Raw genomic sequence first — 12,353 nt, 5'->3', positions numbered from 1 at the left:
CTAGTATGTATATATCTGTTGAATTGGACTCTAAAATTTAACAAGTCGAAGATGTTTTATGAGAAATTTACAATACTTATGCAAGCGGTATTGCTAGTTTCAGTTCTACAAATAACAATATTTCATCAAAGTTGTCCAGTGATAATGTTAATCGAGAAATTTTTTATTGCATGCCCGCATTTACTAATTTTTTTGTTTCATCTGGTTTTATTCAACCATCAAAATTATATCTACATGTATATTTAGAGGAGGAACTCTATTTGGCCCACAATAATGAAAATTTTGATATTCTTGAGTAGTGGAAGTTGAACACTCTCAAGTATCATTCATTGTCCAAAATGACTAAAGATATACCATTAATTCCAATAATAACAGTTGCTTCGGAATCAACATTTAATATCAGTGGAAGAGTTCTTAATGATTATAGAAATTCACTCTCGGCAAATATGGTGAATGCATTAATATGTTCTTCTAGCTGAATTAGATCTTCCACAAGTAGTTTTAAAACTCCTTTGGTAATTTCTCTCAACAATTAGTTTTAGCGCATGTTAACTTTTTCATTTTATGTTCTTATCACTTATTTTTTTATACATCTTATGTGTCAGCAAGAATTAATGGAAAAGAAACAACTTCAAGTGACTTTGCCCGAGTAGATTGATAGAAGGTTCAAACATATGTGTCTAACTAGATGCTAACACTTGACACTTCTTCTAGTAGAGCTTTGGACATGCTGAATTTTCTGTTTTGTTGATTGAATTATACTTTATGCAGAACTTTATGCTTACTGTAGGATTTCATTCAGGCAGGATATTATGTTTTAGCTCGGCTGAATTTGTGTTATGTTTTGTGGGAACTTGTTTTATGCCCTCTGTTTTTTCACTTATGAAAGATGTTATTCTGTGTCATGGGTTCTAAGATTCAATGTTGAACATTCCTCCGTTTTCTCCCCATCAACATTGGATCGTTAATCATAAAAATCGGAGAAGTAATTCAAAGTTGTAGTTTAAATTCAATGCATTTTTTAATTTTTTTTTTGGTTTATGTAAAGCATAAAATATGCATCAAATGTAAATTTTTTTTGAAATCTTTAATACAATTGTTTTTTTAAAATTTAATTTTTATTTGAGATTTTATTTATATTTTTTTCCTCATTTTTAGTTTATAAAATATAAAATTTGTAACAAATTGCTTCTTATTTTGTAATTTTTTTGAAAATAATATTAATATTTCTATTGTGCCAAATTTTCTATTTAGTTTGCTCTTGTAAAATTTTTTTAGCCAATCAATTTTTTTTAGATAATACATGCCCTGAACTATTGTATAGAATTTGCTCTTGAAAAATTTTTATATAAAATTATTAATTAATTTTCTTAAAATAATAATTAATATAATTATTTTATATTCTAACTAGCCAATTTAGAGTCGAACACGAGCACACTGTTCACGAGCTATTTCGAACATGAGCCTAACCTGAGCTCGCTCAGACTCGACTCATTTACAGCCCTATCGGGGACTTATTGGGGATTTATTGGAGTTGTTCTGCGAAAGTTATTGAAGTGGAAAAAGGAAGTTATGAGAGTGGTTCACCGTGCGATGTTATTGTGGGATTATTACGCCGCTATTGGAGTTAATACTCCAATAATACCGAAATAAAACACCAATAATCCCGAAATAACATCGAATCGTCAACTTAAAATATATGCTATGTTATTTGAAAAAACTTCAACATTACTTCTGTTGGGTTGGTAATTAATTAAGGCTTGATCCTCTTCAAGTTAAGCTTCAAGAAGCTTTAATTTTTTTTGTTTGTTTCCATGCTTGTAAAAATAGAAAGAGTGAACGAAGAAAAAATTCATCATAAAATAAAAAGAGAACCAATTTTATAAGTATTAGGACTGATATTGTTGAAAACATCACCCGGATAATCAATTGTTTCAAGCTTGTAAACTACGCGGGCAATTGTTTTCCATTGCCCTAAATTGATGATATCGCAATCGTGGTTGAGCTGCAATCTAACTCAAGGAATAACTGCAACCAGTAATGTAGCCAACTTCTATTTTGTTAACGATAATATATATCTTATGCGCCTCTTTAAACTCAAGTTTCTGATATGGAATCATGAAATTAATATGCAGTTTTTTTGCAGTCAAGAAATGTATTCATTTGTTAATTTTTTGTCTGATCTATAAATAGATAGTGACGATTGGAGCGATAAATTAGGATGGCAGGAAGATATGCCCAATTTTTGAGCAAAAATAGTCTATGATATGTGTAAATTTAAGTTTTTTCAAACATAAATGAAAGTTTTTTATATGTTTTGTAATTTTATCAATGATTTCTTAGAAGTATCATTGAAGTTTGTTTAAATAACATAGTATATTCTTGAAATTGATGATTCAGATCAAATATATCAAATTCGATGTTATTTCGAGGTTATTGTAGCATTAACTCCAACAACGCTGCAACCCCCCAACAATATCGCACGGTAAATCGCTCCAATAACCTTCGCGGTTCCACTTCAATAACCCTAAAAAAATAACTCCAATAAGTCTCCAATAATATCACAATAACCTTTCAATAACATTTCAATAACCCCCACAAAACAATTCCAATCTCTGCCTAAGTGGCTCGTGAACTGAGCTCGATATACTGCTAAGCCAAACTCAAGCTAGCCCTAACTTAACTAGTTATCTCGCGAGTTGGCTCTTTAAATAAAAATTAAAATAAAATATATTTAAAATATAATAAAATTCAAGAATTTATTCTAAATTTATTAATTTAAAAAATTATATTTTACATTTATATCAAATGAATTTTTATTTTTTATCTCTTAACAATTCATTATAGTTGTTATATTATTATAACACAAGTTTTAATTAATACTATTTTCTTTCTCTTATAATTATCAGATCTACTCGTGAGCCAGGTCAAACTTGTAGAATAAAGTTCATGCTTGAGCTCGAACTCAATTAATTAATCAAGCAAAAGCAGAAACTCATTTACACCCCTAATCTTCAACTATTTTTATTGATTAAGATTAGTTCATTCAAAATAGTAACTTAAAATTTTGGATATTTATGAACAAATTTGATTAATGAAGATATTATTTTATAAGATATCCTTTTTTCAATTTAATCTAATTGAACATAAATTATTTTTAATTATTTTAGTAAATTTTAAGGAAAATGTTGATTGATTATTATACGCCAATTATAGTTTAATAAAATGAATATGTCTGTGATATAGTTGGTGTAGCTTTAGTGGCAGAAAAGATTAGAGAGAGTCATCTTAAATGGATTGGTCACATAAAATGTCGACCATCTGATGATTCGATTAGAAGAGTAAATATTTTAGATTTGACTTATGTTAATAAAGAGAGAGGTAGGCCTAAAAGACTTCAACATATTGTATAAAAAAGGTATTAATGTATTATATTAAATGAAAATATGACACTTAATAGAACTAATAGTGAAAAAAAATTTATGTAGCCAACCACACTTAGGGGGTGCTTGGCCACAAGTCAGATTTAAGTTAAATAGAATTTAGTAAATCCAGTAAATTTGAATTTATCAAACTAATTATCATTAAATTCGAAATAAGATTAGATCCAATTAAATCAATTTGATGTATTTGGGATAAATCTTTTTGAAATATTTATTACTCAAATTAAATTCATTAAATCCAATTAATAAGTGAATTTAATAAAATTAACTAAAAAAATTGAATTTAACTTATCAATATGTTGATCTAACATATTTATGATGTTTTGTAGATTGAGGGCATGTTTGTGACAACTTATTTGGTGCAGTGGCGTTTTGAAAATACACCTGATCTGTTTGGGTAAACTGTGTTTTGGCAGCTTGCAAAAAATAATGTTTTCACACCGCACATATCTGAGAGCTTATTGACAACGGTCTAACTTTTTCAAAAAAATAAAAAATTTATAATAGTTATCTTGCACCTAAATTATGAGCTGATTAGTTAACCGTTACTTTTAAGTCCGGACACCTCCTAAAGCTTTGGAATCCCCCGGCAATTATTTCATCTGAACGGTAGGATATCTCCGATGACGGCGGGGAGAAGGGGATGACGATGATGACGAGCTCCCATCACCTTCAATTCGATTTCCGCTCGCGGCCTCACTGCCCACCCTTCCGAGGAATTAGGGTTTTGGAAAATCCAAAGTCGATTTCTTCTTTTTCAACATTGTTGTCCTTTGTTTTCTGCTCAAATTCAAGTCCCGTGATCTGTGGCGGACTCCACCGGTCTCAGTTCCCACGATGGCTTTGTGGGGTTTCTCAAAGCAAAGCAACTTCGGAGTCTAATGTTTCCACGGCTGCTTCTTTGGGATTGCCTACTGCTTCTGAGGTGATTAGGGATTTCTACGATGGCATCAATCGCCGCGATCTTGACTCTGTGGAGTTATTGATAGGCGTGGAATGCGTCTACGAAGATCTTATCTTCTCGAAGCCTTTTGTAGGCCGGAAGGTCATTTTCAAACTAATGTTTTGTTTATGGTTGATTAGAGTCTGCGTGGCCTTTTGAGTTTTGTCATGGCTATTAGAAGCGGAGTATTAAGAAGGCGGAAAGTAAAAACTGGGACGTCTATTTAGAACGTTGTGATTGTTTGTTGCAAATTGATTTATAAGTCTTTTTACAATTTTGAAGACAGCTCCATGAAATCTAATTTATCAAATCAGAGGAACTTTGGATTTCTAAATAAAATAACAACTGTAGGAATGCTGTAGAAAAAAAAGTGTGGATAAGACTCTATGAAATAATTAGATTGAAACTATCGAACTTAACGTGTTCCAAATAATAATTCCTCCAACTTGATGACACACTCTCCAGTTCCTTTTGGTCTGTGATGTTATATGACAGTTTAGTTGTTTTATATGAAACGCCTGTCCTATTCGTATACATTTTTATAGAGTCTATATAATGGCATAATTATTTTCTTCACCACTGAAGTGCTACATTTTAGAACTGTTACAATCTAAAAAAATCTTGTTGATGAATTGGACATGAAGTTTAAGTGGCATCAATGCATTTATTTGAATGTTACTTTACCGTTACTATGCTAAGATTTCACGATCATTTAGTTGACCTTAGCATAACATTAAACTGGCGTCTATTATAAACTCAAGGTTTTGGATCTAATATCAAGTATGAAGTACAAAATTAACGATCTATTTAGGCCACAAAGTTTTTTTATCCTGCATTTTTATGTTCGGTATGAAAGATTAACACAAAAGAGAGGCTATTCTGTTATGACGAGAAATGAGCTAATGAAGGTGATAATAGTAACAACAAAGGCATGGGTGTTCTATTACTACATAACATCCATGTAAGCTCTGTTATTCCTTTAAATCAACTTCATTGGCATATTCTAGATGTTAATTCTAGTCAATAGACATGTTAATAGTGACAGGATATTGTCCCTAGATCAGAGAGTAGATCTAATCCCTTGAATGATGTGGCTATATAGTCTTTAATTCCTTTTGCTGTTTTATGCCTTTCTAGGGCTCATATGATGATAGGCCATAATAGGGGCTTTTTTGTGAGGACCTGCCCAAAATTAAGTGCTTTTGAGGTTTGCAAATCATTATGTCCCCTTGGGAATTATAGATAAGTGAAAACACTACCTATTATTTTATTTTATGAGGACTTTTAATGAGAACTCTATCCAAAATTAGGTGTTATTTTGAGGCTTTTCAATTAGCACACTTTTCCATAACTTTTAGATAGTTGGAGATGCTATCTTCCACTTGCCATCTTGGGTCCAAGCATTATGGAAGGAACTTGAAGTGATGTCCCTTTTTAACACTAGGTGCCCCAACTTCCGAATTAGTGTGGGAACTTGAAATGAGGACTCTCTCCAACACTAGGTGCCGGAGTTGCGGAATCAGTGTGCCTTTTGGAATGTTTAGATAAGCGAAGACCCTATTTGTCACTTATTTTTAATGTGTTCCATTGGATAATTTGTAAGGATTCTGTCTAGCACTGAGTGTCTTATAAGGCTATTAAATCAACATGCCTTTTGGAGAATTTAACTTTAAGAAAAAAATGTTTTTGGCTCTCCTGGGATCCATGCAATGATAGTCCCTCTTTAGGACTGTTGAATAAAGGTGCTCCTTAGGTCCATGCAATAATTTGCCTTTCATGAGCCTTCAAATAAAAAGACTTCTATTTTTCTTCATGAACTTTTATGTTTTTGAATAAAGTGATAGGACATAATAGCAATATAGCATTTTTAGAAAAAAATATATTGAAATCTAAATTAGAGCACTTGTTGATCTAAATGAAATCCCATGGTTTCTTCAAATGATAGCCCGAAGTTTTTTTTTTCTGCAAGAAAATAAATTCTGCTGTAACTGGAAAAATAACTCTCTTTCTATTTCTAAGAGGCTGAGATCTCAATGCATTGGGATATGAACTTTTACAAAAATACGAGATGAGAAACTCAGCTGGCAAGTGTCTGTGTATTGCAGACTTAGGTAACCATTTGTTAGCACATGTAAATTTTGATGTCTTTCTGATGCATTTGATCTCTTTTATTTTACTTGAAGGTTTAAAAGAGTCATTCCCGGTTAACACTTTGTATAAAAGTTCAACATGTTTATTTATTTTACTTGAAGGTTCATAACAGTCATTCCCGGTTAACCTTTTGTATAAAAGTTCAACACGTTTACTAACAAATGCATCATCATTAGCTACCTTCTATTTATTTTAGCATTTTTTTGAATGCAAGGAAAACCACCTCAGCCTTTGTATTTCCCTTTTTAACTGTGACGTGTTTCTCGAAATAAACAAGAACTTAGGTCTGCTAGGATGGCGGGTTATTCCTTCTTTTTGTCCATCTTCTGGAAAAAATGGGATGGGGAATATTTGAGGAAATTATAGGTTTTGGCTTTATTTCATGCTATGATTGTGAATTCCTTCCACACATTAAAACCATTTTAGCTTTTCGAAAAAAAAAGTTTTTATTTTTAGTACATCTCATGCCATCTTATCGGGCGAAGAAAATATAATTTCTGAAACACATGTTTCCCTAAGTTTGGATTTATTTGGATAAAGAAGGACTAAGGCTAATAGAGTCTATTTGTTCTATTATTTTAATTCTTACTCTTAAACCAAACAAGCCTTAACATATACTACAGAGTTTCGCTGTGGACATAAAAAGGTACCTTTGCACTAACTAATAATAAGACGTAATACATTGCATGTTTGTCATACATTTTTCTTTCTTTTATATGCTTAGTCCATCATGCATGTGCTTGACTAGAAAGTGCCAACTTTAACTACTCATTCTATCCTTATTTGCCCTAAACCAATCAGAAGTAAAACACTGCTTATCATGTATACATTTCTCCTTCTTATAATTTATATATTTGATATTTTATTTTATAATTACATTTGCAACTCTATACGCGCATTTTCAAATCACTCCACCCTTCACGGTCGACCAAACATGCATTTTTATTCTCATTCCTTTCTGAATGCAACTCGCTTTTTAAGAATTTATTTTGATCTTATGTTTGTTTCACAATTTTTGTCTTCTTGTATCCAAGACGTCACACGACAATCTAAGTCTCTTATCTATTTTAATCTCAATATTTATTCTGATTGTTATATCCTCATCTAGCTTCCTTTTTTGTGCAATACGTTAATGGTATGTAAACTTCTTACCCTTATATATCTGTTGATTCTTTATTTTTATTAACATTTAGAAACATAATTTTATGGTCACTAAAGTTATGTTTCTAGCATCCATTTTTTCTATTATTGATCTTGAGCATCATAGTAGACTTTGCCTTGAAGGCTTTCCTCCATTATTTTAATTTTTCATATACTTCAAAACTAATCCCACCCATTATCATTATCTTAATTGGAATAACTTATTATAGATATTTATTGTCAGTTCATCCATGCAATTGTTGAAAGCAATTTATTTCTTAATATTTTGTATTAATATTCATTTGCAGCATCATTTGTCGTATCCTAATCATTTGACTGGATTCATGATTTTCTCCATTTATTCCTTCTTAGTTGCATAAGCTCCTAACTATATTGTAAATTTTTTACAAGTTCAAGCCATTCAAAATTACGTCCACTCATTTTGCTTCCTATCATTCCACTTTAATTTTTACAATTCATCTTATTTGTGCATCTTTTACACTATTTTTGTGCATATTCAAACCACCACAACAACAACAATAACAAGCTTTTGTCCCACTAAGTGGGGTCGGCTACATGAATCCTTTTCTTCTATTGCGTTCTTTTGAGTGTCATAATTTCATTTAATTCTAATAATTTCAGATCATTTTTTTATACAATATGCCCAAGCCTTTTTAGGTCTACCTCTATTTTTTTTAACATAAGTCAAATCTAAAACATCTACTCTCTTAAACGGATCACAGATGGTCAACGTTTAATGTGATCAAACTATCTAAGAAGATTCTCTCTAATTTTGTCCGCCATTGGAGCTACACCAACCCTATCACGGATATATTTATTTCGCATTTTATCTCTAAGTGTAAAGCCACTCATCCACCTAAACATTCTTATCTCGACAACACTTAACTTAATTTTATGCTTCTCTTTTAAAGGCCAACATTGTGCGCCATAGAGCATTGTAGGTCTCACAATTATCTTATAAAATTTCCTTTCAATTTAAAGCTATAATTTTCTATCACACAATAGGCCCGAAGCATTCCTCCACTTCAACCAACCAACTTGAATTGTACTCATAACATTCCCACCTATATCATCATCATTTTAAACAATAAACCCGAGATATCTAAAGCGTTCACACATTTTAATTATTTGATCACCTATAGTTACAACTCTGTCACTTGAACTACTGCTACTAAAATTACATTCCATGTATTTATCCATGTATTTAATTACATTCCATGTATTTAGTTTTAGTTCTACTCAAACGAATACCTTTAGACTCCAATGTAAACCTCCATAATTCAAGTTTTTCCTAGAATTTGTCGGTCGTCATAGGGCTGTGTGCGGTTTAATTTAGTGTAATATAGTATTTAGAAATTATGTATTTTAATTTGAAGAAAATAAAGTCAAACTGATCCCATTGATTCCTACAGTTTGAACAATCGAGCTAACCACGAGTAATGTACCATCCTGAAAGGTAATACACTACTTGATGATAAACTCAATTAAATAAACTATAGAAATAAATGACTTCCGTTTGATCTGCAAGTTTGCATGATGATTGACAGATTCCTCTATTCGATATGGGAGTTAAATAGAGTTTATTTTAATTCTGGATTCTTTTAAGTTCTTTATAATGACAAATCCCTATAGTTAATTACATCTTAAGCGAACAAATCACTTAAGAAAACTCTCGATAAAAATCAGAAATCTTTTGTTTTTATCAATTTAAGAGGAAAGTTTTCAATGAATATGATTGTGAAATTTTTAATAGGGATTTGTTCAAATATGAAAGATTTTATTTTAAGAATAAAATGAAGAAAAGTATGAGAGATTAAAAATCCAGGGTAGTTCTTGGTAATCTTCTAAACTATCATAATGTTTAACTCAATTTAGGATGATATTAATTTAAGTTAACTCTTGTGAGTTTTATTACTTAGGGCTTAGATTTGTGTAAAAATGGTTTACACAAAAAAACCTAGAAAGATAGGAGGTTTTATGTCGAGTGACTACTTCAGAATCCTAAAACAAGTTAAGACATGCTGCATATCGGGACTATGCAGAAACCTAATAAAAAGAGAGGTTTTATGTCATAAAAGACAGCCTCAGAATTCTAAAGGTTGTTATTTAAATTAAAGAAAGATCTTGAACGAGGTGCCCACGAAGTCTGCCCCAAGTTCCTTGTTGAAGTCTCTTCAAGTCTTCAGGTATTCCGATCTTATTATTAAAAATTTTATTTATTTCGATAATTTTACAGTGAATTAATTAAAGGGTAATGAATTTATAGTTCAAATCTAGACCAATGCGAAGTTCACTTAAGCTAAGTAAATCCCAAGTGTTATGATTTCTAAGTTCTCCCTAATCTGTACAACTTTTATTTTCTCATTATTTGTCCTTAACACATGCATTCTATGTTTAATAAAAAGAGTAAAAGAACATGCATTGGGATACATAAATCAATAAATAGAGCAAATAAAGAAACAATGTTTTATCAAAATTTTATTAAATTTTAATTATTTAATTAGTGGTAAACCAGTCAAGATGTTTATGACTTCTTTGTCCCTGGTCGCCGGGTGCCTAGTTTACTTAGTCCGAAAGTTGGTTTCCCACAAGGACTGGAAGATTCTTGTCAACATCCACAGAATGCATCGTCCAAGGAATCTTCGTGAACTAGAACAAAAAGGGGTTTAAGTTGCATTATGTGATCTTTGTGATTAAAATTTAATTGATCATTGAGTTAATTTATCGATTTTAGGTTTGAAATGTTTTAGTTTATTTATATCTTGTTGTCGGATTTTAAGTGTTTTATTTTAGTTATTTTTGTTCATTTGTTATTACTTATGTGAAGTTGACGACGTTGAAGCTGACTTAACTTCAAAACCATGCTTTAAATCCTTATTGCATTTGGTTTGATTTAAGTTTAAGTTTTAATATGTTTTATATAAATTTTACCCCTCCCAATGTGTTTTATTTTATTTCTAAATTGTTTGTTCAAGTTGAGGGGTTTAGGTTTAACTTAAGTTTAAGGTTATACCTAAAAAGTTCTTCTATATTCAAACTATGGGTTAGGTTCTAACCTAAGGTTTAAGGTAGGTTTAGCTTAAGATTAAGCTGTGACTTAGGTTTGTTTTAGCTAAAGATTAGGGTTGGATTATGGTTAACTAACATAAGGATTAGGTTAACTAATTCTATTGGTTTAGGGTTAACTAACCTAATGTTTAGGTTAGCTAATCCTATTTGTTTAGGGTTAACTAGCATAATGTTTAGGCTTAGCTAATCCTATGAATTAGGGTTAACTAACCTAATGTTTAGGTCAACTAATCCTATTGGTTTAAGGTTAACTAATCTAATGTTTAGGATTAGCTAATCCTATGGATTAGGGTTAACTAACCTAATTTTTAGGCTAACTAATCCTATTGGTTTAGGGTTAACTAACCTAGGGTTTATGTTAACTAATCCTAGTTGTTTAGGGTTAACTAATCTATGGTTTATGTTAACTAATCCTATTAGTTTAGGGTTAACTAACATAATATTTAAGCTTAGCTAATTCTATGGATCAGGGTTAACTAACATAATGTTTAAGCTTAGCTAATCCTATGGATTATGGTTAACTAACATAAGGTTTAGGTTAACTAATCCTATTAATTTAGGGTTAACTAACTTAATGTTTAGGTTAACTAATCCTATTGGTTTAGGGTTATCTAATATAAGGTTTAGGTTAATTAATCTTATTGGTTTAGGGTTAACTAACATAAGGTTTAAGTTAACTAATCTTATTAATTTAGAGTTAACTAACCTAAGGTTTATGTTAACTAATCATATTAGTTTAGGGTTAACTAACCTAATATTTATGCTAATTAATCCTGTTGGTTTAAGGTTAACTAACATAGGGTTTAGGTTAACTAATCCCATTGGTTTAGGGTTAACTAACCTAAGATTTATGTTAACTAATCTAATTAGTTTAGGGTTAACTAACCTAATGTTTAGGCTTAGCTAATTCTATGGATTAGGGTTAACTAACCTAATGTTTAGGCTTAGCTAATCCTATAGATTATGGTAAACTAATCTAAGTTTTAAGTTAACTAATTCTATTAGTTTAGGGTTAACTAACATAATGTTTAGGTTAACTAATCATATTAACTAATCATATTGTTTAGGGTTAACTAACCTAAGGTTTAGACTTTAGTTAATGTAACCTCGAACTTAGCTAACCGAGTATACCAAGTTTTGAGTTTAAATTGGGTTCACCCTAAGGGGATGAATTCATACCAGTCTCACTAATGCTAGGAGACCAACATGAACCCTAAAAAGGCTAGACTATGTTTAATTTGAGTTCGGGTTAGACTAACCTAACATAACTCAAACCTACTTCAAACCCTTAACCTAACTCAAACCTACTCCTCTAATTAGTGAATTATGATTATTAAAATGATTTTAAATATGATTTTAAGGTTTTCAAGATCTGTTCAAAATCAAAGAATAAAATCAAGGGGAATTTGAAATTTCACATTTCTTATTTTTCTTAATTATTTAAATAACCCGTTTCATTTAAAAAAATCTCTCTATAGAGGATTCAAAATCACTTGAAAAAATCCGAGAAGGTTGTTTCCAAGCCACTTAGGGCCTGTTTGGCGCAGCTGCAGATTCTCAGCTTTTCAGCTGCAGCTGCGCCGCAC

The 12,353-nt window shown here is 31.0% G+C and overlaps 1 protein-coding gene across 2 annotated transcripts in view; it reads left to right on the top strand.

The window, feature by feature from the left end:
* The first annotated feature begins 4,007 nt into the window (after positions 1-4,007).
* The window catches only part of LOC110033988, a 43,107-nt gene continuing 34,761 nt past the window's right edge, over positions 4,008-12,353 (top strand). For both annotated transcript variants that reach the window (XM_020738192.1, XM_020738193.1), the window contains exon 1: positions 4,008-4,488. In XM_020738192.1, the coding sequence (XP_020593851.1) occupies positions 4,087-4,488 (402 nt within the window). In that variant the 5' untranslated portion in view covers positions 4,008-4,086. The remainder of the gene's footprint in view (positions 4,489-12,353) is intronic.

The sequence above is a fragment of the Phalaenopsis equestris genome, unplaced genomic scaffold (genome assembly GCF_001263595.1).
Source record: "Phalaenopsis equestris unplaced genomic scaffold, ASM126359v1 Scaffold001316, whole genome shotgun sequence".
NCBI lineage: Eukaryota > Viridiplantae > Streptophyta > Magnoliopsida > Asparagales > Orchidaceae > Phalaenopsis > Phalaenopsis equestris.
The sequence above is the reverse complement of the archived record's forward strand: the minus strand, read 5'-3'. Positions and strand labels throughout refer to the sequence as shown.